The sequence below is a fragment of the Quercus lobata genome, chromosome 12 (genome assembly GCF_001633185.2).
Source record: "Quercus lobata isolate SW786 chromosome 12, ValleyOak3.0 Primary Assembly, whole genome shotgun sequence".
Lineage (NCBI taxonomy): Eukaryota > Viridiplantae > Streptophyta > Magnoliopsida > Fagales > Fagaceae > Quercus > Quercus lobata.
The window spans coordinates 16,258,080-16,285,227 of record NC_044915.1 but is presented as its reverse complement, the minus strand read 5'-3'; the positions used below and the strand labels follow the sequence as shown (position 1 = coordinate 16,285,227).

The window sequence follows — 27,148 nt, the reverse complement described above, 5'->3', positions numbered from 1 at the left end:
CCAACAGCTTGGTTTGAAAGTGAGCAAGTGTCCAAGTAAGATCAAGGCAGTAAACTCTTAAGCAAAACATGTTTCAGGAATTGCTTTTGGCATGAGGTTCAAGGTTGGCGAATGGACTAGAAAGGTGAATTTCCTGATTATGAAGTTGGATGACTTTGATGTAATTCTAGGTGATGAGTTCTTTGTGGCTGCCTTGCTACCATTCACCGGTGTAATGTTGATTTTTGATGAGAAGCAGCCATTTTATGTTCCTGTTAGGCATGTGGCAGGAAATAGTAAGACTAGCAAAGGAAAAGAGCCAATGGTGTTAGTCGTGCAAGTTGAGCATGGGCTGAAGAAGGGGGAGATGACTTACTTGGCTGCAATGATTGAAGTCAAGCAGGACAAGTTTGTTGAAATTCCAAATGCTATGCTGGACTATTGGAGGAATTTGTTGATGTGATGCCTCCCAAATTACCTAAGACCCTTCCACCAAGGCATGTTGTTGATCATAAGATTGAGTTGGTTCCTAGTTCAAAGCCTCCTTCTAAGGCTCCAAATAGAATGTCCTCTATGGAATTGGCTGGGATGAGAAAGCAATTGACTAAATTGCTTGATGTAGGCTACATTCAGCCCTCCAAAGCCCCTTACGGTGCCCCTGTTATGTTCCACAAAAAGTAGGATGGATCATTGTGTATGTGTGTGGACTACAAAACCTTGAACAAAGTAACGGTGAAGAACAAGTACCCGGTTCCTTTGATTCAAGACTTGTTTGACAGACTATGCAAAGCCACTTACTTCACCAAGCTGGACTTGAGATCAGGATATTGGCAAGTGAGGGTTGCTGAAGGAGATGAACCAAAGACAACTTGTGTAACTCGGTATGGTTCTTATGAATTTTTAGTTATGCCTTTTGGTTTAACAAATGCCCCTGCTACATTTTGCAATTTGATGAATGATGTATTCTACGAGTTTGTAGACCGTTTTATTGTGGTTTACTTAGATGACATAGTGGTATATAGTGAGTTCTTGGAGGATCACTTGAAACACCTTAGGAAAGTGTTGTCCAAATTGAGGGAACATAAATTGAATGTCAAGAAAGAGAAGTGTGAGTTTGCCCAGCAAGAGATTTTGTTTCTAGGGCATAAGGTCAGCAAAGGTCATGCGATGATGGATGAGAGGAAGGTGCAAGTTATCCTTGATTGGCCTCCACCAAGTAAAGTTGTTGAGCTACAGTCTTTCCTTGGGTTGGCTAACTATTATAGGAGGTTTATTCAAGGGTATTCTAAGAAGATTGCTCCTCTTACAGATTTGCTGAAAAAAGACAAGAAATGGGTGTGGACAAATGCATGTCAAGAAGCTTAAAGCTGCTGTGTAAAGTGAGCCGGTGCTGCGTTTGCCAAATTTTGAGTTGCCATTTGAAGTCCATACTGATGCTTCTCACAAATCAATTGGTGGTGTGCTGGTGCAAGAGAAACATCCAGTTGCCTACTAAAGTAGGAAGCTGAATGATGCAGAACAGAAATGTTCAGCACATGAGAAGAAAATAATTGTTGTGGTTCATTGTTTGCTAACATGGAGGGTGTATCTACTAGGCCCTAAATTTGTGGTGGGGACCGATAATGTAGCCAATACCTTTTTCAACACACAGAAGAAACTATCTCCTACACAAGCTAGGTGACAAGAGTTGCTGCAAGAGTGTGTAAGAGCACAAGCCTAACAAGCATAATCAAGTAGTAGATGCACTTAGCCTCAAACAATTCCAAGAGTATGTTGCTGCCTTGACTAGAGTTGAGTCAGATTTTATGGAAATGATCAAGGAAAGTTCTAAGCTTGATGCCACTTACTAGAAATTGGTGCAAGATGTGGCTGCAGGCCTAATGCGTCCTTACTAGCTTGAAGATGGGTTGCTATATGCAAAGGGTGGTAAGTTGTTTGTTCCTAGTGGGAAGATCCGTAGAGAGTTGTTGAAAGAGACTCATGATCTACAATGGGCAAGACATCCGGGTAAGGAAAGAATGTACGCTTTACTGTCCCGTTCTTATTATTGGCCTAAGATGGAGTTAGTCATTGAGTTGTATGTTAAGACTTGTCTAGTTTGTCAACAAGATAAGAACTTAACTCAAAAGGAAGCTGGTTTGCTATAACCTCTTCCTATGCCAGAAAGTTCATGGATTTTTGTTTCAATGGATTTCATTACTAGTATGCCTAAAGTGAAGGGAATGGGTTCAGTTTTTGTAGTGGTTGATCGATTTTTGAAATATGCTATGTTTATGGCTTCACCAAATACTTGCACAGTAGAGGTAGCTGCTGATCTGTTTTACAGAAATGTGGTGAAGTACTTTGGTTTCCCTGAAGATATTATAAGTGATAGAGATTCTCGTTTCACTAGTTGGTATTGGACAGTTTTGTTTAGGTTGCTGGGTTCACAGTTGAAGTTTTCTACTACTAATCACCCACAAATAGATGGTCAGACTGTGAAGATCAATGTTGTGTTGGAAGATTACTTGAGACATTATGTGACTGCAAGTTAGAAAAACTGGTTGGACTTGTTGGATTCAGCACAGTTTGCTTACAATCTGCACAAGTCTTCTTCAACGGGAATGAGTCCATTCGAGTTGGCAATGGGGCAACAGCCCTTAACACCTAATGAGATTGCAAAACAGCGTTCAGGAGGTAGATGTCCTATAGCATACAAATTTGCTATTGTTAAACAAAAACTGATGCAGGAAGCATAAGACAGTTTGTTAAAAGTACAACGAAGAATGAAAAAGTATGTTGATAAAGGGAGGAGGCCTCTTGAGTTCCAAGTTGGGGACAAGGTGCTGTTGAAGCTAACTCCATAGATTTGGAGAAAGTTTAGAAGTGAGAGTGTGCACCGAGGGTTAATACTAAAGTATGATGGTCCTTTTGAAGTTATGAAGAGTGTTGGTGATGTTGCTTAAAAGTTGAAACTGCCTGAAAGGTTGTAAATTCACCCCACAGTTCATGTGAGCTTTCTCAAGCCTTATCATGGGGATGAGCAAAATCCTGCAAGAAATGAGGCAAGGCGTGCCCCACCTATTGTTATGGTACAATTTGATTGAGAAGTAGACAGAATTCTTGATAAGAAGGTTACGAGTTATCGAAAGGGTGGAAATATGATAACTTATTACTTAGTGAAGTGGAAATGGGCAACTGAAAAAGAAGCAAGTTGGGAGAAGCCATCAACTTTATGACAGTTTGAAAAGGAAGTGAAGGCATTTGAAGATACCCTCCCAACGAGGACGTTAGCTTCTTTTGGTGGGGGTGGATTGTTAGGAGCATTATGTGTTGCTAATGATGGTATAAGGAATGAGGGCGCTTGGGCAGCATTGGACCAATCACGTGGCTTTATGTTTTCTCAACACACTTATGGCTCCTTATGCCTGACTAGTGATGCTCCTAAGGGCTCTTTGAGGAAGACCTGCCTAGTCTCCTTAGTCGAGTTGGATTGATGAGTAGTGATGAGGAGCAGCATATGGAGGTACCTTACTCCACATGATGCCCTAAGGCCATGGTAGAGGAGGGCCATGGTAGGTAGAGATGGTTTTGATGATGGGTAGCTACAAGTGGTGCTAAACCTATGTGGTGGTTTAGTTGCTGGTTTCATATGTGTGGGTTTGGTGGCTTGAGTGCAAGGCAGGGCTGGGCTGCTATGATGATTAAATGTTGTGTGCAAGGCATTGGGCTAATGGGGGTTGGCTAAATGCATGGACAAGTGCTAGTGGGTTGATGAAAGTTACTTTGTGTATTATATATGGGAATGCTGTGTGGGCTATAGTGCTGATGAGAGAACTTGAGCATGGGCCAAGCCTCTCCAAAACGTGTGGGAACATGTTGTGTGGACTACTGGAGGATGAGTAAAGGCCCCATGGTCTGTTGAGACATAGGTTGTGCATGTCTAGCATGTGCAGTGGCAGTTACTAAGCAGTTACCAAGTAGTTGCTAGCTTTCCTAATGATCAAACCAGCTGTGTAGGGCTGGAAACATGGAAAGCAAGTTAAGACAACATCAGTTGAAAGTGTCTTAAGTTAGAACACAAGTGACAGATTGTCCAAGACCCAGGCAGTTACTAGGCAGTAACTACCATAGCAGTTAATTCTGTGTGTTTAACCCTAAGGCTGTTGGGGGTGTCAACAGCAGAGTGTATTTGGCCTTGGGAAAATTCTGTGTAATTCTCTAGGCTTATAAAAGGGTTTCCTTTATACTTGAGATTAAGTAATAAAGGTTGGGAGTGGGTTCCCTGTAAATATTGTGTGTTTAAATGTCTCTATATAATATGTTCTAAGTGTTATTGCAGTATATGTGTGGTGTTGGCTAAGACTAAGTCATGGACTTAGGACAATCACAGGTAGAAATTTTGAGTGAAAAATTGACCCTGTGACACATGGCGACGCTCTGGCCAACAGCGGGTTCAACACAATAGTATTTAGTCACCAACCTTGCTGGGATCATGCCAAAGAATATGGTTCGAGTGTGATTAGACGGTCCTAGATCAATTCATGTCCACAACCATTTTTCATAGTTGTGTTTTTGAAGATTTCATTCCCTTTTGCAAAATTCCATGGACCTTTCACCTCTTTGGAAATAAAATTCTCCTTCTAGAGTAGACTTCCCTTTTTCATAACAATGGAGTTTACCCATCTCAAAAAATAATATCAAACAACCACGCAATTTTGGCATGATAATCACTCTATAAGTGTTTATGAGATGTGGGGTGAGGGAAGAGAGGGGGGTGGGGGGTGGAAGGATTAGAATTCAAGCCTTTAGGAGAGAGTTTCACACCTATACACTTAAATTAGGCTAGAATAGAATTCTATCTTAGATAAAAATAATAATAAATAATTTCAAAATTTGTTTTCCTTGAAAAGGATTGCACCCAATGAAAAAAAAAACCAATATATCCTTGACCAAAAAAAAAAAAATCCTTTTTACCAAAATGATTTTCAAAAACTTAAAACTTGTGCTTCCATAGATTAAATTGATTGAACCCATGGACTCTAAAATCAAACCGACAAGGTCCCAGCAACCCTTAATTTTATCCTTTTCTTTCTAGATGAGAGAATAGATGGAATTTACTCTTCCAAAAAAAAAAAAAAAAAAAAGTGATTGAAGCATGTATACTTTACTTTCAATATAGTTTCAAAATAAATCTTTTGCAAAAATTGAAATGACAAATGTTTAAGTTGCCTTTCAAATAGTAAGTCATTGGAATGCATTGAAAACAAGAAATCATCAAAAGATTGGTGTTGTGGGGGTATCTAACAACTTCCTTATACGTAATTGCAATTACGAGTCCACATGTTTAGGTTCAAGAATTCTTTTATCATCCATGTTATCTTAGGATCCAGATTTTCTTAGCTAAATTAGGAAATAAAATTAAGGGTAAATTTCATTAACTTACCCTAAGGTTTGGGCTAATTTTAATTAGGTCCAAGGCATTTCAAAACTGATTAACTTGGTCCCTAAATACCATTAGGCCCTTTAGTCATTTCTCTCTCTCCAACTGAAACCACACTCCTCTTTTGACTCACTCTTTCACTGTCTATCCCCTTCCTTCAACCAAACTTCTCTAGATTTTTGTTTCCAGATCAACTCATTCCTTAGCAGCCATTCATTTAACTCAGCTTGGAGAGAAGCTTCAATTTTACAGTTATGCTCAGTAGCATCCCTCTTCTAGATCTCGTATCTGATCTGTAAGGATATTAATCCTTGTTCGGCAATGAACAAATAGTTCCTTATTCCACTTCTTTAGAGCTGTCCTGGTGGCTTGTTGCTTTCTAAAAAGTTTGTAACAATCTGGGCCTTTGGAATCAATTTGCCAGGAATTCTTGACAACTTCATGGCTTTTAGGGTCTCTTGTCCATGCAACTTCAAATCTAAAAGAGCGAGAGAGGAAATTTGGTGGGTTTGTATCCAACAGAAGAGGGTTGTGATCAGACCTTACAGCCCCTAGGTGGGTAATTGAGGCTTTAGGATATTTTATTCTCCACTCCATACTGGCAATGTCCCTATATAACATTTCCTTAATAGAATTCCTGCCCTATCTTTTATTTTGCCGTGCATATCTTCTGCCGTTTAACCCCAAATCAATTGCTCCCAGATCAAGAAGCAGATCCTTAAGGAAATTTGGCATTGAAGAGCTATCGGACTTGTCCCAAAATTTCTCCTCATCATCAATCACTACATTAAAATCTCCAATGCAGGTCCAAGGATCCTCTAAGGACTCCGCTAGTGCACTAAAATTAGTCCAAGCCTTCTGCCTTTTGGAAGCATAACAAGGACCATAGAATCCCACCATCACCCAGTCCCCATAACCCTCACTTATTTTCACTGCTACAATATGGCTATTAAATTCAACAACTTTAGCATTCACACTGCTAGCACACATCATTCATAAACCACCTGCGAAACTCCTTGCATTGATCACAATTTTTTTTTTGAGAATCTAACTACTTTTTTCACTTTCTCCATACGATCTTAGCCAAACTTTTTTGCACATAAAAAAAGCAACTCAGGGCGATGCCTCTTTATTAGAGACTTGAGGGCTCTTACTGTCAAGATGTTATGGATGCCTCAATAGTTCCAACTAAGTTACTTCATGTCCAAAGATTAACAGCAATACAAAGACAACCTCACCAAAGCAGCCACAACAGAACCATGGAAAAATTATCCAGCTGTGCAACTTCAATAAACCAGCTTAACAATAACTCATACTCAGCAATCCACCCCACAGAGCAAACTCAGTATGTACCCCATCACACTTAGCATTAACTCTGAAAAAAAAAAAAAAAAACTCTATAAACTAGATACAAAGCATGGCCCAACAAACCTTAACAATTATCAATCTCGACAAATAATCACATATCAATCTCAGCAATCAAATTCAACCAAAAAAAAAACCAGCAGGATAAACCTCAGAAAAAATAAATCACATCAGAATAGCAACAACATTACTGATCCAATAGTGTGAATTGGCTAAATCACATTCAACCTCCCCAGGTTAGAGCAAAAATGGGTGGGGAGAGAGAGAGAGACAGGAGTGATAAGGTGGAAGGGGAACAGGCCTGCGGCGGCTAGATCAGCGATGCAGTGGCTAGATTGTTGGCAGTAGGTGGAACATGGTGACAGGCAACAGTCCACAGTGGCCAAGAGAACCCGCTAGGGAAGAAAGATCCAGTAAAATGGAACAAAAGATATGGACCCACGGAGGGGCAGGGAGGACCCATGGAGGTGTAGAGGGGGAAGTTTAGAAGATATCTCCAAGAAGCTTTCTTGGAAAATATTCAGTTGCACTCACCTCAATCCATTCTATGTTACTAATTCCTAAGTGTTACATCTAATAAATGAACTTAGAAGATATCTCCAAGAAGCTTTCTTGGAAAATATTTAGTTGCACTCACCTCAATCCATTTTATGTTACTAATTCCTAAGTGTTACATCTAATAAATGAACATACGGGAGATAATATAAATAGGAGAAGTGCTACATCCACAACATGTTCACAATAAATCATAGGTAGTTAGTTGATATTGGTTCTAATTTGAACTTACCATTGAAATTACTTTTTTGCCCCACCAATAACAACCTATAACAACCTGCCACTTAGAATTTGTTGTGAAGATATTATAGACATATCATTTCTCTATAAATAAACATCATGGTAATCCTTATTGTTGTGACAAAGGTGGTGACATCTATTCAACAATAGTGTATGGTTCAAATGATATATTCAACAAACATAATAAAGGACTGATATTTGGATCATTTCATGATTTAGATTAAATAAAAAATAAATATCATAATCCATATTATCGTGACAGAGTTAGTGACATCTAATCAGCAATAGTGTGGAAAGTTTCAGAATCAAGACAGGGGCAGCAACATCTATTGGGCAATAGTTTTGAATGGTTCGGATCATATATCTAACAATTTTTTTTTTCTTTTTTCTTTTTTTAATTTTTTTTAAAAAAAAAAAAAAAAAAAAAAAAAACTAATTTTTGGATTCGAGTGAAAGAAAGAAAGGAGAGATAAACAAGCAACAGAAAAATAGACAAGTAAATGAATTTTAGATCCAAGAAAAAGTAATCCAGCAAGTGTAAATGTGCTATTATTTCATAACCACGATAAGCATGCAAGCTCAAAATTTCAGCAGCCTGCGTACATAACTGACTTGAATCAACAAAGGAAGAGGTGTTGTGTTCTTATCATTTATTAAAAGTACTGCTGTCATTGTTTCATATATATATATATATATATATATATATTTGGACATTTTGTTTCTTACAGTGGAATTTTGAATTATTAGAACATACAACACATAAACTACAATGTCATCACCAGGAATCCAAGATGCCTACGATAGTAGGAGAAGTTTTTGTTGGGTTTACTTATGATACTCACACCTTGCTGACCATAAAATCTCTGTCACTTGCTTCCCATATGGTGGTTCCATCACAAGTGCAAATGCTTTTGTAGTTCTCACCAACCCCAGCACTTCTAGCAATTACTGAAGCTGTCACACCTGGATCTGATTTTTCTTCAGTTCCATATACCACTATAGATCGCCCAATAAGATCAGCAATCCTAAGCTTCTCTTTCATGCCTGAGAAGAAGGCCTCACCTTTTTCATCAACATCTAATGTTCCCAGGTCGCCAAGTGGCTGAAAAGAATAAGTTATTTTAATTAGAATTTCTATCATAATATGATTGGAGAGAGAGAGAGAGAGAGAGTCATCTTTATTATGTTGGGCATTAGGTTTTATTGCATTTGGAGAGTTGATGATGCAGAATTTTATTCCATTTGATGAGTAGTTGGGGGTTTAGATTTCATTGCATTCAATAGCTGCAGGTATAAAAAATGGATTTCTCTGTCACTTGGGGTAGACATTTACGTCTACCACAAATGAAAATGAAGGTCTCATGCATGTTGCCAAATCCAAAGCAAATTCAGCAGTACACTTTAATTCAAGATTTTATTGTATATTATATTGAACTCTGCAGAGGAGAACTAGATGCAAGTTCTCAAATCCTAAGCAAATTCAGCAGAACACTTGTATTCTAGTCTAACTGATTGCTTTACTTCCATAGTGCCACAGAAGAGCTAAAAAAAACAAAGGGGTATAAGATGATTCGTTGGAGTGTTTAGTATAGGTGACAAATTACCACTTCTGAAAAGCTTAGAGGTAAATTGAATGGGCCCAAATTCCCCCTTAGTAAGTGGAGCCTAATACATGGGATTTTGAACTTATTAAATGGGAGGTATAGTGGAGATAGGATTCGAACTCAAACCACCTGCCATAATACCATGATAAAGTACAACTTGTCCTCAAATCATAAACCATTAAAGGGTGAATTTATTTATTTAACCATTATTCTAACAACAGGGAAAGCTATCACAGTATAAGCTTAAAATCAAACAATTTATAAATCTACATTCCATACCAATAATTCTTTACCAACACGAACTAGGACTGATTAGTATGTTTTACCAAAGATAAGGGTGAATTTAACCATAAAAGGGGGAAGCTATTTTAATATACATTCTGATTTTCATATAGAATTTACAAATCTACAATGACTCCATACATTCCACACACCCCCCCCCCCCCCCTTTTACCCTCCTACTAAATGATTCCATACATCTTATTTCTTAACAATAACATATTTATTATAAGACATAACACTTCTGCAGAAATTAGTAGGTTAACATAAATATGAAATTCATATTAATCCATCATCACTTGCAGAAAAATAAGTGAGCCCTATATATAGTATGTCTAGGCCATTGAGCTATATGTTCACTAACAAAGGAATATTATCTTTTAAACCCAACACAATCTGAGTCATTTTATAGTCAGGAAAGTTAGACTACTACTTACTATCACATAAATTTAGAACATAAATTTTGGAGAAGGGGCGAAGCAAACCTTTTCTGCACTTCCTCCATTTATTGGATTGAACACTTTGCCAGTGCTGGCCGCACCTCTTGTCAGATCTCCAAATTCATTAATAGACCAACCATGTTTTCCAGGAGACAACCCACTAAAGCTGGCTTCAATCCTAGCCAATTCCATATTTACCTGAGCCAAGCGAACCACGCCAAAAACCTCAGGACCTTTGAATTCCGCCACAGCAGCAGAAATTAGAAAATCTGCAGAGCAAGAAGAAACATACTTCAGAAACATTAAATAGTTTTTGAGAAGACAACCACAAGCAAAAACAAGGAGAAATCAATGTACTATCACTTGCAAGAAATCCAGGATCATTATGCAATTGTAGGAAAACAGAAACAATGATTATTTGCTAACTGAGCATTTGAGATAAAAGTGTCCAGTATATGATGCATTTTTATTGGTAATTGATTCCTATATAAATTTTGAGTAAACAAGGCTGCCCTGCTCATAACGTGGGGTAAAAGGCATTTTGAAGGGGGCACAATGATTCACTAAATAGTTTACATGTCCGGTCCAGACGAATGCTTAACAAAACCAACAATGACACACCAAGCAATAGTATTCATATACAGAAGCCAATAGACTTCACTGCACAACACACCCCCCCCCCCCCCTCCGCACGGCAAAAAAAACCCACCAAAAATAAATAAATAAATATATAAAACCTCAACAAAGATTTGTGCAGGCAACCTTCTGGGATCCCTTGCCCAATTAATCGAGCTTTTCGACCTGTCTGCTCTAGAGCTTCACTCATGGTCTTCACAGACGTTGAACCAAGAATCCTCACCACTTGATTGCTTAAGTCCGCCTCAACATTTTTTATCCCTAAAATCAATTCACCAGAATATCAAAGAACATACCATAACTTAAGCCTGAATAAGGCAAAAAAAATGAACAAATAAATACATAAAAAATATCCTTCCAGAACAATCAAACAAGCTCAAATCACCTACCATGAACAGTTTGTAATTTATTCTTGACAGCTTTGACACAACCCTCACAATTCATATCCACCATGTACTCGGTCTGATACCAAACCAATACCCAAGTTTAAAATTTCCAACATAATGCAACAAAATCACCTAATTTCTATCACCCGCATGCGTTTTCATATAATATAATAAGTCTAATAACAAACTCAAAATCTTGATACAGATGAGCAAAACCCTATATTAATAATCATCTCAATGCCAATAAATTCACAAATAACAGGACCAAGATAGGACTTGAAAAAAAAAAGAGTAAGGATAATTGAAATATAAAAACTAACCAGTAGCTCTGGCAAGTCAGCATCACCCTGCGATTCAAAAATTGGGCAAGTTTAAAATTTTAATAAAGACCCATTAATATTGAAGTAAAAGAAGAAATGGGTTGCAGAGAAAATCGAACCTGAGAGGTGGGTTTGTGAACAGACGTGGGGGCGTCCATGTGAAGAGCTGAGGGCGTGTTAGCGAAACTCTTGACGAGGCCAAAGCGAGTTGGGGAAGGATTGGGTGTGGAGTTGAGGAATGAGAGGTTTTGCGTTTTGGGGAACTGAGAAGATTGAGAGCAGAAGGCAAAGGCAGCGGGGAGAGCAGAGACTGCTATGGCAGTGGATGTTGTGGCCACTGACCTCAGAAATGCCATTTTTATTCTTTTATGCCAACCAGCAGTTATAAGCCCTTCGTTATCGTTAGATTCACTTGAGTTCCTGTTTTTGTCAGTCGGTTTTGCGCTGTCAATACTCAATACACATTTGTAACATTTTAGGTTTTTTTTTTTTTTTTTTTTTTTTTTTTTTTTTAATACAAAATTTTAGGTACGTACACGAATGTGGATTACAACAAGAATGATAATCTTTATTATTAGGAATAAAATGTGTTGTAATGAAATAACTAAATCTATTCATTAGTTTGGTTGTGAGTTGTAATATTAGAATAAAATTTATGACTTATTTTAGGAAATATCTCATTCATACAAATATATTTTCTAGAAAATAATATATTTTAAATTTTAGAGAGATGAATTACTTTTTGATAATTTTTTATTTCCGTAATTGTTAGGTGGATATGAAAAGTTTATTTATTTGGAAATAAATAGACTTCCCTTTGTTTCGTTCTAAAATATTTTCAGCATACCGAATTTATTTTATTATAAAATTTGATTAAGTCCAAAAATGTTTTTCATTGATTTTAATATTATTTGTAAAATTTTATAAAACTTGGTAAAATATTTTATAAAAATATATGGTGGCTTTCCTCCATTTAGTTGCCAGGTTGCCAGTTTGGAGGTTGGTGCCAACAGTTTAGTTGCCAGTCATCAACTCCAACCACCAAACCACCACCAAACCACCGGCTCTAATGACTACACCACCAATTTTGGTAATTTAAACTTGAAAAATTTTACATGCTACACAAAACACATTAAAATATTTTTAAATGTAAATATTTTACAGCATAACAAACGGATTATAAAGGTTAAAATCTAATTACTGATTAAAAAATATTTAAAATTATACCAGTTAAGTTTGAATAAATTATTAATTTTCTTTCTAAAATTTATTTATATATTTTTTTTCATTTTATTATTTGGTTCTTAGACTTTAATGTCTCTATTAAATTAGTCATTCCTCATTGCCACTTATAAAATTGCTATTAAATCCAATAAAACAACATCACATCATATATGTAAATATTGTCAAATTCATAAAATATAGGACCAACTTGACAAGAATGTCAAAGTTAATGGACTAATATGACAAATACTAAACTTTAAAGACAAAAATGACTATTTACCCAAATTTAAAGGGTGTACGTTGTATTTTAACTAAAATTTGATTCATTTTTCTCCTTTTTGATGGGATTAAAAAAAAAAGCCATATTTTAATTCTTTCATTTTTAAAAAGGAAAATAAGTTTTCAAAAGTATAATTTTTTTTTTTATTGAAAAAAATCAAAATAAGAACAAACAAAAAGAATGTAAACAATTAAATGTATAAATAATTGGGAACAATTAAATATACTCAAAGACCAAAGATGATAAAGGCAAATCTAACTAAGGCTAATGTTTAATACTATATCCTTAAAATAGATTCCTCCTCTTAGAATTGTGTTTTAAGTCTCATAAACATTTGTGTCCCAGTACACGATGAACATCGCAAGCAAAAGAAACACATTTTGAGTGCACAACAAAAACTCTCTCTCTCTCTCTCTCTCTCTCTCTCTCTCACATAATTCTGGAATAGTTTTAGGGTTAAAATATAATTTTATAAAGCTTTGGGCTTTATTGTAATTTTGGGGTCAAAATATAAGTTCAGAGAAATTTGTTACATGATTGTCATTCTAGATTTGGAAAATTATTGGGGTCAAACATAATTTTTGGGAAAGTTTGGTGGCATTTTCATAATTTTATGTGAAATGTTCGCTGATGATTTTTTTTATTTTTTTATTTAGAGGTTATTGGGCTTGGTTAAGTTCGAATTGGGCATAATCTTAGTATGAACTGGCTCTTATATTTACTGGGCGGAGTGGGTGTAATTTTGGTGCTGGGGATGATTGTTTTCCTCTTTCTTTCTTTTCTTTTCTTTTCTTTTCTTTTCTTTTTTTTTTTTTTTTTAGGATAAACGGCAGAATTGTTTTCCTTTTTACGTACACATGTATGTAGGAGGACCTAATGGGCTTTAGTATTAGTGGGTATGGATAAGGCTTGCATCCAAATTAATCTTGAATTTACTAAATAGGATTGGACTTTTGTTAATGTGGGTATCGATTTAAAAGTGGCTATTCCTTGCATTTTGTTTCGAAATGCGTATACGTGTCTAGAATCTAGATGCAGCTTAGTTTTTCATCCAACTTAAAAGTCACATTTTAGTTCAGGGCCGGCTTGACCTTTACATTTTCTAATGGAAACTAGGAAGGAAGTAGATTTACTGGGAAAGGCAGCCGCAGTTAACTCCTCTCTGTGTCAGAAAATATTATCTAGCTTAACTTTGAAAATAAATGCAATTGTTCAATTCTTTTTATATATATATATATTTTATCCCGGGGTCAATGCCTGTTGAAGAATTTTTAAAAGAAACGAAGGAATTCGTTCAAAGTGAACAGTTTCTTTGGTAAGGAAAGTGTAAAGTTTTATTTATAATTTTTATATATAAAGAAGTTGTGACCCATTTTTGATCAAATTATTCGCCCCACTTCTAAATTATGTTTTTCTTTTTTTTTGAGAATCGCTTCTAAATAATGTGATTTAACATGATGTGATAAGTTTGTGAACACAGAAAAAATCCCCTAAAATTTCACTCTCGCATAAACTTGCCACTCATGTCACTTGAACCCATCATGACACAAACTTAAGAGATGGTTTGTGAATTTTTTTGAGAAAATTTTGATGTCTAGAATTAATATACATAGTGGCTATTGGCAGAAATGATTTCTCAAATTCACACATTTGAAGAGGTGTTTGGACATGAAAGTGACTTCTACTAATAAAAATGTAATTTATATTTGTGAAAATAAATAATAATAATAAAATATGACTTTGTATGAATGGACCAAAATCTAACAAGTTCACATCAAAAGAAAAAACAAATCTAACAAGTCATATTTATATTGGAGGCAATTCACGCATTTGATGGGGTGTTTGGACTGAAAATAATATTTTACTCAAAAAGTAAATCGAAAAGACACCTTCTAATGCGTATGATGCATTTTCAGGATACGTTTTTATATGGAAAAAGTTTAAGATCACAAAATTTTTCACAACTTCTAATTATAATTGTGATATGACAAAATGTGATTGATAAAGAAAAAATAGCTAGTCCATATATAAGTAATGGTTAACTATTCACTGTTTGCCACATCAAAATTATGGCAAAAAAGTTATAAAATTATTTGTGGTCAAAGAAAACTTGTGGAAATCTATGAATTACAAATTGATGCTATCAAATTACAATAAAACATTTGTGAGCAATATAACTGATGATGCCGTAAATATCACTAGTGAGCTACATGATCCTTGCACGCTCTAAGGATATATACAAAGAAAAGAGAGAAGACCTAACAGAGAACACCAGTGTAGTGCCGGCCAAATACCCTCCGAAAGTCAAGTTAAAACTATTATCACAACTCTAAAGTGCTAGAAAGGGGTAAATTATGTGTACCTTGATTTGTGAGAGTATTGGGGTTTTTATAGTAGTAGAAGGTTGGTCTCTCTTCCTTGGCGTTAAAATCTTTTTCTTATAGGAATCCTCTTGAATAGTCCCAAACGTAATGGACAAAACATTTCCTTATAAAGAAAATCTTTATTTACGCGTGTATCTTCTGGAATCCTCTTCACGCTAGGATTCCATCTACCTAGGAATTCTATAGTGATTAAGTGTGTGTCGTAAGTATTTTCCATCTAGAGTTTCTGTTGTATTTATCCATATTGGGCCTTTGCACAAGTTGGGCCTGCCTTATATCAGCCCACAAACATGGATCCATCAGGACATATTTTTACCCTTATGAATAACTTTGCCTTCTTAGTGCTGCTAAATTTCAACAAGACCTTCAAATCCTAAATCATAGTGGGACAGAGCATTTTTGTTCCAATCACAAATTCTCGTCACAGGCCATTCGATCTTTAGACTGAATTTTGTCTCTCTCTCCACACTCCACCATATATACTTGATCACTTGAATGAGATAAAACCAAAAAGGACTGACATTCTTTAGTTCACGAAACATGGAGAACAGAAAGTGTGGAGTGTTGTCAATTCTGAAAGTTGTGTTTCTTTTTGGTATCATTTCCACGTTTAATCTCTGCCCAATTCTGGTTGTGTCATTAAGAGACGAGGTAGAAACCAAAATAACTTGCACACTTATATTGTCTTTGTTTAAAAACCGGTGACGGAAAGCAGAGTTACCTTGGATTCTGAAGAAGCGCATGGCTGGTACGAGTCATTCTTGCCAGTTAACAAAGACAATGTGACCAAGCAACCACGCCCTGTTCATTCCTATCAAAATGTGGCCGCCGGTTTTGCAGCAAGATTGACAGCTGAGGAAGCCAAAGACATGAAAGAAAAAAATAGGGCGTTGTCGGTTCAACCGGAAACAATATTGTATTTGCATACAACCAGTGGCGGAACTAGGAAATTTATGCAAGGGGGCCAACTAATTATAACAAAATTCTTGAAAAAAAAAATTCATCAAAACAAATACTTAGATCCATATATTAACTTTAAAAACTCACACTTTAAAAGCTAAATATTTGAAATTTATAAACTAGTTATATAATTAATTTAAAATATATATAAACTAAAGAATAATATATTATATATTAGATGTGAGTATATGAATAGTGAATAAGTTGATTCTAAAGGCTAAAGAATAATTCTTCTCAGAAATAAAAAAATAAAATAAAATAATATGATAAAATATAAAATTGACCCTTTAACTTTTTTCAGATTTTATTTCAGTCTTCTAACTTTACTTTTGTTCATTTCAGTCCTCTAACTTTCAAGTTTATTCAATTAAGATTTTTCCATCAATTTTTGTTATATGTTGTGGTTAATTTTATAATTTTATAATTTTTTCTTCAAATTATTTAAATTAAAAAAATTCAATTAATGGTTGAAAAATATTTTCCATATTTTTTTTTTCAAAATTTAACAAAAGTTAATGAAAATGCCTTAATTGAATAAATCTGAAACTTAGAAGACTAAAATGAAAGAAAGTAAAATTAGAAGACTGAAATGAAATCTGAAAAAAGTTAAAGGATCAATTTTGTATTTTAGCTAAAGGAATAATAAATAAAGTTATGAACAAACACATACAGCCATACAGGTGTTTTAGCCAAAGTTTAGAGTCAATCAGTTCAAACTTTAAAGTTACAAGACAATCAGCGCGTTTGCGTTGTGTTTTGTTTTTTTTTTTTTTTTTTTACGCGTTTTTCAGACTTGTGGTTACTGTTCATATACTGTTTAATGAACAGTAACAGCAAATTTTGACTTTTCAATTTTTTTTTTCCAATCAAAGTACATCGTGTACTGTTTACAGACCCACAAATTTCATTTTTCAACAACTTTTTCATTAAAAATGGGTCTCACCGTACTATTCACACATTTAAAAATTATTTTGCTACAATATTTTTCAATTTTCAGTTTCAGTTTTCAGTTTTCAGCTGTATCCAAACGGACTCTAAATGTACACATGGTATCACACAAAAAAAAAATAAATAAATAAAAGCAGAGAGAGAGGGGAAGAAACCGGTGGCTGTCAACTTGGACTGGAGCATGAACTAAGCGGACCACTTCGACAGGGCGATTCGATTGACGGCGTGGTGGCACGAGGTTTTCACACAATAAACTGATCTGTTTTGTTTTATTTGTACTTTTTTCTCTGTTGATTTGAATTTTTTTTTTTTTTTTTTTAGAAACTGTTGATTTGGATTTTAGACAATTGGGGTTTTGTAAGTATTTAAAGAGGCCACGCCCATAACTGATTAATGGGCCAAGGCAATATTTTGTTTTTTGGGTTTTTCTTTTCCAATATAATGTTTTGGGTTTTTTGTTCCATTCTTTTTACAAGTTTAAATATCTAAGGATCAAATATAAATGTTGAGGACTAAACTCTACTTTATCTGTTTGCTAATAACAAAAAGTTCTAACTTTTTTTTATTTTAGGAGGTCAAATTCTAAAATTTCAGGGGGGCTGAGAAGTAAGTTGTAAGTGATTTTTTTTTTTTTTTTTTTTTTTGACAAATCTAATGGGAATTTCAAAAAGTCAGGGGGGCTCGCCCCTCCCTAGCTCCGCCAGTGCATACAACTCATAGTCCAAACTTCTTGGGTTTCCACCAAGGCTTTGGAATCTGGAAAGAATCTGAGTTTGGTAAAGGCATGATAATTGGAGTATTGGACATTGGTGTTTGGCTAGACCATCCTTCATGTAGTGACGATGGAATGCCTCCTCCACCAGCTAAAATCCAAATTAACTGACTGACTAATAAATTCAATTAATTAAATTCAAATTAATTGAGCGTGATCTGTTTTGTTTTACTGCAGTCCTCTGTGTAATGACCGTGATCTTTGTAGAAACGACAATATTTCTTCTTGTCACACACATTGGGTGACAAATGTAATGGTCGAGACCATTTGAGGTAGTGTTCGTTTTTAATCTGCGCTAAAATCTAGTCAACGGGCATAACTAAAGGAGTGAATTTTACAGTCCGAGGGGTCTTTTCATCTTTCGGTCTATTCCCGTCAGTATTTAGGCGATCTCTCCATTCCCTTTTTCGTCCTCTTCGGTCATCCTCCTTTCTTTCCTTCTCCTTGGGCTTCTCTATTTCTTCTATTGTTGCTAGGGCATCCTCAATGTTCATGTACTTCTGAACCTTTAGGAGCATTTCTGCCATCGTCCAAGGAGGATTCTTCGCGAGCGAGACCACAAACGCCCTGGATTTTAATCTGGCTTTAAAAGTCGTCAGCTGCACTTTGTCATTTGCTTCGTCCACCTCCAAAGTTTCTTAAGTGAAATGCTTCACATACGACCTCAAGGTTTCTTTTTTTCCTTATCTAATGGTAAGCAGATGGTCTGTTGGCCTCTTTGGGCGTTGTCCACTGACGAAGTGACGTAGAAAGGAATTGCCAAGTTACTCGAAGTTATCGATGGATGATGTTGGTAACTTAGTGAACCAATCTCTCGCCGCCCCATTGAGAATGGTGGGGAAAGAACGGCATAAGATCTCGTCAAAGGGCTACTAAAGACCCAGAGTCGTCTTGAAGGTGTTGAGATGATCCAAAGGATCCTTTAGCCCGTCAAATGGCTCGAACTGTGGTAGACAAAACTTTAAGGGCACCGGGCATTCTAAGATCGCCGTAGTGAAGGGTGAATCTATCATCCTGACGATTCGATCTAGGCTCCAGTCTATTTTCCCCTTGATCGTATTCCTCAGCTCGTCCATCTCTTTTCTCATTTCCATGAGAAGGTCTAACCTCTCCCCTTCTAGAGTAACTGGTCATCGCGGTCATCCCTCCTTTAGTTATCTCCATCGTCGTCTCGGTTGGTCTCCGAGCAATTGTCTTCTTGTTGCAATTGCAGCCTCATCTCTTGATTCTGTCTAGTAAGCTCCTCCACGCTAGCTGTAAGTGTCTAGATTTACAGAGCTAATGCTGTTGGATCCTAGTTAGTGTTGGACTCCATCTGGACTTGTGAGTTGAATGGAACTATGTTCTCAAACCCAAGTGCAAAAAAGTCGTCCCCACAGATAGCGCCAAATTGATGATGCCAAAATCGTCAGTTAAATGATCGTCCAGAAAGAAAGCCGTCCAAGATCCTGTAAAAATAAATGAAGAATGGACGAAGTAAAGATCACCGGTGTGGTGCCTGCCACAAAACCTTCAATGATTAAGTCAGATAAACTAGGAGAGAAAAAAGAACTTGATATCAGAATATTAGAGTATAGGGGTCAAAATTTTCTTGTACCTCTCCCAAGGTCCTGAGGTACTTATATATACATATCTACCTCTTCATCATATAGCCATTGGGGGTGTTTAATGGCAGTCTTCAATGTAATATTTGTTACGCCTCTGAGGGGTCTAAATGAGAGGATCTTGTTCCTCCCAACGGTAAGAATACTTATTGTTGGCGTGTAACGCCTTCCCCATTGATTGGGGTTTAATGTTCTTCTTGTTTCTAGTGCTAACCATTATGGATGAGTACTTTGCCTAAGAAGAATATGTTGGGCTAATCAAAATAAATTTGTGATCTAATATATTTTTTTGTCTTGATTGTTTTTATTCAAGAATTCTATTATATTTAATTTGGTTCCTAAAAAAAATTTTGGTTTTGCTAATGTTCACAGGCGCAAGTGGGGTAGAAGAGATGCTAAACAAAAAATTGGACTTTTGCTACGCTTCTTGCTTTATAACATTTATAAGTCTCATCTACAATATATTTTCATTTTTCACTTAATAAAAAAACAAATCACAATATTTTTCACACAATGCACAGATTTTTAACTAGTAATAAATAAATGTTTGAATCATCTTTTTTTTTTATTGGTGACATGTCAATTTGTAAGACCTATATTGTAAAATTTGCAATATCCTCAACATCGCTCAAGTGAATTTTATTCATATTAAAAAGTATGAATAATGGATTTAAATAAGAAAATTATTATATAAAATATTCACTAATTAATTTTAACTAGTGTGTAGTCCTATGCATATGCACGGATACAATTAAAAACAATCACAATTATACTTTTTTTTAGAAGAGATTCAAATTATACATAGTATCAGCTTACACTTTTTTTAAAACGTACTTTTTAAAAATATGTAATGGTTTGTCATTATATATATATATATATATATATATATATATATTATTTAGAATTTAATTGGATTTAAAAAAAATTAATTAGATTTAAACTCTTCAATTTTTTCACCTAATAATTCACTTGTCATAAAAATAAAAAAATAAATGAACACGTAGCGGAAAATCGGACTCCAATTGAAATCCAATTTAGAATTTGGACTCTTCGATTTTTACACTCAATAATTCATTTGACACAAAATTAAAAATTAAATAGGACTAGGGGTGTGCACGGGACGGATTGGGCTGGTAAAGACCAATATTTCTATCCAATCCGCCACTAGCAAATTGAGAAAATTCTAATCTGCCACAGACCCACCAAATTCTAAACCCAGTAGATTGGTTACAAATTTTGGTGGTTTCAATTCGGCAAGTTGGGCGGGTTGGCATTAACAATGTTCTTTTTAAAAATATTATCACAAACTACAATTCTTCATTGAATAATCTCAAAATATAACTAATACATACACAAATTAAAAGTAAATTTCATTGAATAATCTCAATTCCAACACAAACATAGGGTCAATGAAAAAGAGATATTATCATCTCTAACAGACCTTGTCTACACCCAAAAAAATAAAAAAAAGGTAGGCTATTGCCTTACAACTGAGGAAAATTAAATTAACAAACCTAAAGTCTTAACATTCCCAAAGTCACATCAATGATTCAAAATAATAACATACTAACATAACAAATAAACTTCAAAATAGTATGCATGTTCTTAAAAACATTTATCACAAACTACAATTAGTTACTAAATACAGAGTGTGTGTGTATATATATATATACTTACATACAAACATAACCAACCTTGGTGCCTAAACTAATTGTATTACAAACTATAAGAACCACTAAGAGTATTACACATGCATAACAATATAACTGTCTCTATTGTTAGAAACTAAATGACCTCCAACTTTTCAAAAAGATTAAGGAAGAAAAGGATAAAACAATAAGTAAGAGGGAGGGAGAGGAAGCAGTTGAAGGTGAAGGCTAAATTCAAAGTGTAGTATATATATGGTTGCAGTGAGTTTAGAGTTTTAATATTGACTTTTTATATTTTGTTTAAGGAATTGATTACTGATTAGCTGTAAAAATTGATGAGGTAAATCGATTAATTTTAAATATAAAATATACTGTTGAACAGTTTGAATTAATATATATTATTTTTTTTTATTTGTATAATTGAGCGGGTGGGTTGGGTTGTAGCGGGTTGGCAATTTTTCAATCCATTACCCAACCCAATCTGCTATTTTGGGGGTCTAACCCGCCCAATCCAAACCGCCTAACTTAATGATACGCACGCGACAAGCGGGTCGAACGAGTTAGCAGATCAAGTGGATATTTTGCACACCCCTAAATAGGACACATAGCTCAAAATTGAAAATCTAATTGAATTTTCTCTGAGATTTGGCTATTAATATATACATAGATAAAATAAATATTATTTTAAGTAATATTCATAATTTAAAAAAAAAAACCATTTAAAACTATTTATAATTAAGAGTCCGTTTGAGATCCGCTTATTTTCCTAAAACTAAAAACTTTTTGTTGAAAGTATAGTAAATAAAAGTAAAAGTTAGCTGAAATAGTATAGTGGAACCCATGAATAGTATCAAAAAGTGTAGTGGAACCTATGAATAGTAACAAAAATAAGCTGAATAATAAAATAAGTTGGTAAAAATAATTTTTGCCTAACACACGTTAAGGATCTGTTTGAATACCGCTTATTTGCTAAAAACACTGTAGAAAATAATTTTTAAAGGTGTAAATAGTGTTGTGGAACTCAAATTTAACTAGAAATCTGCATTTGACTGAGTTTGGTGATCCCATGAATAATGCCGTGGCACCCCAAAAAAAGCGCAAAACACAACTGAAATATAATTTCAGTGCTAGGCAAACGCTTGCTAAGATACCTTAGGCCTTAAATCATATTGAGTCGGCCCCTATCCTTGAAGGCAGCATCAGGATGTTGTTTATGTGTTCTTAACCCAAGACCTCCTTGAACTCATAAGGTCTTGGCTGAAAACCACTGGACCAATCTCTTTTAAGTCACAAAATGTTTTATTTAATTTTGTGGTTAGGTAATAAGATTTTCAAAAGAAATTTGTCCATCATCAACGGTGATTTATACCCATAAAACTACACTTTATCAAAAGGGGAAAAAAATTTAAAAAATTATAACCATAGCACTTTTCACTTGTATCAACGTTGTAAAATTTTTCTTCAGTGACGTTCTAAATTATGGCAAAACTGAAATCACCAGACCATATTTCAGATTGCAGCCCAAGTACGTTTCTCAAGCAAATTAAGGGAACCAATTCCTGGTAGCTTGGTCTAATGGTCTTGGTCAAGCATAATGAAAAATACCTTCATTCCCTTGAAGCAAATTAAAAGGCCACACAATTGGTGTTCTAGATAGAAGAAAACTTCTCCTCCCTACTGAACAAGAGCTGAATAAGTCCCAAGTTGAACCCCGTAAAAGATGGTAAGATCATTTGCCTATAACTGTGGGAGTTTCATTTTTCTAAAAATAAACGCACAATGGATTTAGAATATAAAAGGAATAGGCTTCCCACAGAGTCTCTCACATCAATGATTGCCAGTGGCATATTACGAAAACATCGCATCACACAAATTGATCATTTGAGAACCCCATAATTTCTCCACAATCCGAGACCTCATCATTTGCAACTAGATTCCTGCTGGATTACAAGGGAACGTGTCCAATCAATGACTGTGTCATCCAGTTACTATAAGCAAATTAAGACAAGCTTGGTATGACAATTAACATATACTGTTGCCTTGAGGATAATTGGAATCACTAGAGAAAATTTCCCTACTCACCAGACCGTAAAGGCTCCACTAGCAATCTGCTGCTTTCAGAATAAACCTATGTGGTGAAGTCGGCCCTGCTAACTCACTTTCTCTTATATAAGTCACTGTGATAACCATTTAAGGTCACAAAAGAAACTCAGAATTTCTGTCCCCTTCTACTTCATGCATAAAGGTGTATTGTCACCCAACATGGCTATTACCCTTGCACGTTTCATCCCTCTCATTTTCTTGTTTAACTTCTATTTTGAGATTGCTTATGGAAATGCATTTTCATCTGTCATCAAAAGTACCGAGACGAGAAACTCACAAACTTACATTATCCACGTAAATCAACCAATGGGTAGAGTTTTTGCTGAATCAGAAGATCTGGACAGCTGGTACAATTCTTTTCTGCCTACTACTACTGCAAGCTCGGAGGAGCAGCAGCCACAAATGTTATATACATACCACAATGTGCTCAGTGGTTTTGCAGCAAGACTCACCGAGGAGGATGTGAGAGCTATGGAAGAAAAGGATGGATTCGTGTCAGCGCATCCTGAAAGGATATTTCATCCACAAACAACACACACACCCCATTTCTTGGGGTTGCATCAGAAATTCGGATTCTGGAAAGAATCAAATTTTGGAAAGGGAGTGATTATTGGAGTATTAGACACTGGAATTTTTCCTTCCCATCCTTCGTTTAGTGATGCAGGAATGCCACCACCTCCTGCTAAATGGAAAGGGGGGTGTGAGTTTAATGCGTCCGTCTGTAACAACAAACTAATTGGTGCAAGGTCATTCAACATTGCAGCTAAGGCCATGAAGGGAGGGAAAGCTGAGACACCAATTGATGAGGAAGGACATGGTACCCACACCGCAAGCACAGCTGCTGGTAAGTTTGTGAAGAATGCTGATGTGCTAGGAAATGCCAACGGCACAGCAACAGGAATGGCCCCTTATGCCCACTTGGCAATTTACAAAGTGTGCTTTGGAGAAGATTGTCCCGAAAGCGATATACTAGCTGCGCTCGACGCAGCTGTTGAAGATGGGGTTGACGTGCTCTCACTCTCCCTTGGCGAGGTTTCAGTTCCATTTTTCAAGGACAGCATTGCAATAGGCTCATTTGCAGCAATCCAGAAGGGAATATTTGTAAGCTGTTCGGCTGGGAATTCTGGTCCTTTCAACTCCACACTATCTAATGATGCCCCATGGATTCTCACAGTTGGAGCAAGCACTATTGATAGAAGCATTGTGTCCACAGCAAAGCTTGGAAATGGAGAACAATTTGATGGCGAATCCCTCTTCCAAGCTGCTGGATTTCCCTCAACACAATTGCCTCTTGTTTATGCTGGCATGACCGGTAAACCCGGGTCTGGATTTTGTACTGTAGGGTCCTTAAAAGATCTCAATGTCAAAGGGAAAGTAGTTCTGTGCGAGCGAGGAGGGGGGGCTGGAAGAATTGCTAAGGGGGAGGAAGTTAAAAACAATGGGGGTATTGCAATGATTCTCATGAATCAAGTAAGTGATGGCTTCAGTACCTCAGCTGATGCTCATGTTCTTCCAGCAACACACGTCAGCAATGCTGCTGGACTAAAGATCAAAGCCTACATAGACTCTACAGCAACACCTACAGCAACAATCTTATTCAAAGGAACAGTCATTGGAAACTCAAAATCTCCCGTTGTTGCTTCTTTCTCTTCAAGAGGCCCCAGCCTAACTAGCCCAGGCATTCTGAAACCAGACATCATTGGACCGGGTGTGAGCATTCTAGCAGCATGGCCATTCCCTCTTGAGAATAACACAAAATCAAAGTCCACATTCAACATCATATCAGGCACATCAATGTCATGCCCTCATCTTAGTGGCATTGCAGCTTTGCTCAAGAGTTCTCATCCTTATTGGTCACCTGCAGCCATTAAATCTGCTATAATGACTTCTGCTGATATACTAAATGTTGAAGGCACATTCATTGCTGACCAAACGCTTCAGCGTGCAGATTTATTTGCCACAGGTGCAGGCCATGTCAATCCATCAAGAGCAAATGACCCAGGATTGGTTTATGATATTGAACCAAAAGATTATATACCATATCTGTGTGGTCTGGGCTACAAGGATTTGGAAGTTGGGTTCATTGCTCGAAAACCAATAAATTGCTTAGATATACCAAGCATACCTGAAGGAGATCTAAACTACCCTTCATTTTCTGTTGCTTTGGGACCATCTCAGACATTTACAAGGACCGTGACAAATGTCGGTGAGGCAAATTCAATTTATGTGGTTACTGTGGATGCACCAGCAGGAGTTTATGTGACTGTCCAACCTAATATCCTTCACTTCTCAGAGGTGAACCAGAAAGTGAGATTTGCAGTGACATTCAGTCGTATTGATTCAGGTACCAAAATCAGAAAATATGGGCAAGGGTTTCTAAATTGGGTTTCTGTTAAACATTCTGTTAGAAGCCCAATCTCTGTCAGGTTCGTGTAAGCAATCAGTCATGTAGACTTGGAATGCAGTCAGTGACTTGTATTGTTATTCAAGATATCCTTGTACTTTATGTCTCATTTCAATATATTTTCTTATAACATTAGTTTAATTTGAAGTTGATCATTTGAAAAACTCAAAGAAACAGCAAATAAGTATACAGAAAAGATTTCGGTAGAGAATGTATCAGAGTAGAGAAATCTCCAGAGGTACTCCTAGATTTTTATTTCTTTTTCTATTTTTAATTGCAGCTTTCAGGGGCGGCTCCACATGTTTTTTTGGCTTGAAATATATATATATATATATATATATATGGATTTTTCTAATGTGTGCCTTAAGGGCACACAATAATTTTCATTTCCCAAAAAAAAAATTTCAGGAATAGAAAAAGTATTAACCGGATATATATATATATATATATATATATAAAATTTAATTTACCCTTAAAAAATAATTTTTGCACATCCGGATCACATATCAACCTATACAACACAAATCAGCCCATCTCAAAACCAAACACATATCAATGACCTAAATTACAAATCACTCTCCCCCTCATGAAATTCATCTCATCTTTCTTTTCTATCTAACTATCTTTGTATATCCGACTTTAAAAGTAAAAGTGAGTATTTGTAAGTTATGAATCTCTCTCTTTATTATAGACTTATATTATATTATATGTGTGTGTGTGGACAAAGCCAAGACTTGGAGTTTAGGAGAGCAGCTCTATTTCTAGCTGTGTAATAGCACCAACCTCTGGCTCAACTGCTTAGGGTTTTGTTTTTTGTTGTGTCTTTGATGCACGTGTCTGCTATTGGGTAATAACAAAATTATTTTACTTAAAAAATTTTTAAGAGGTTGGTTATTTGTTTTTAGTAAAATTAGTTAACTGGGCTTAATTTTTCTTAACTTTACTATTGGTAATTTTGTCATTGGGCTAATTTTTTTGGACTTGTATATTTTATTTTAGAATTTAGATCTATAAATTTTTTTTATGATCTTTGAAAGGATGAAAATGCTAGTGTTACAAATTATTTTACAAATTGCTGATATGGTGAGTGACTAATATTGGTAAGTAAAAAAGTCATGTAAGTGAAGGGCCAAATGCAAACCAATAAGAATTTGCTACCTCAATAGTTTATAAAAATGTTGTAGAAAAGTTTGTGGCTATAACATCACCCTTAAAAGAATTAATAATATTGTTAAGGGGGAACAAAATATAATTTTATAGAAAAAAATTGTTAAAATTATTACCCATGTATATACTAATATTTTAAAATATATATATTGCGGGGAGGGGCAATTCAAACTATGCCTTTGTCCCTGTGTGTGTAGACTCTATATTGATTGTGTGATTTTTATATTTATTTTTGTTATAATATTATTTGTGTGAATTGTTATATGTGTGAATGTGTGCATATATGGTAAAATATAACATAAATTTATATTATTATACTATTAGGAAATACATAAGGTTTGTTACTTATGTGAGTATTGTTATCATGTTATAATAACTTTTTGTTATAAAGTTAGTAATTCAAGGAAAAAAAATAGTAAAGTTAGAT

General features: G+C 35.5%; 2 protein-coding genes across 3 annotated transcripts; one reads left to right on the top strand and one right to left on the bottom strand.

Annotated features, from left to right (window-relative positions):
- Positions 1 to 8,093: 8,093 nt before the first annotated feature.
- Positions 8,094 to 11,655, bottom strand: LOC115971181 (copper chaperone for superoxide dismutase, chloroplastic/cytosolic). 2 transcript variants are annotated; one of them, XM_031090920.1, is made up of 6 exons: positions 11,346 to 11,655; positions 11,227 to 11,253; positions 10,910 to 10,982; positions 10,647 to 10,781; positions 9,930 to 10,153; positions 8,094 to 8,663 (listed from the first exon to the last, which is right to left on the bottom strand). In XM_031090920.1, the coding sequence occupies exons 1-6, from the start codon at positions 11,580 to 11,582 to the stop codon at positions 8,400 to 8,402; spliced, it is 960 nt and encodes a 319-aa protein (XP_030946780.1). In that variant the 5' UTR covers positions 11,583 to 11,655; the 3' UTR covers positions 8,094 to 8,399. The 2 variants fall into 2 exon arrangements, with proteins under 2 accessions (XP_030946780.1, XP_030946782.1); XM_031090922.1 differs by lacking the exon at positions 10,910 to 10,982 and having other exon boundaries at positions 11,346 to 11,411.
- An 11,627-nt stretch (positions 11,656 to 23,282) lies between these two features.
- LOC115971247 (subtilisin-like protease SBT1.7) lies at positions 23,283 to 25,586 on the top strand. Its single transcript, XM_031091035.1, has one exon. It carries the CDS (start codon positions 23,283 to 23,285, stop codon positions 25,584 to 25,586), a length of 2,304 nt encoding a protein of 767 aa, XP_030946895.1.
- The last annotated feature ends 1,562 nt before the right edge of the window (positions 25,587 to 27,148 follow it).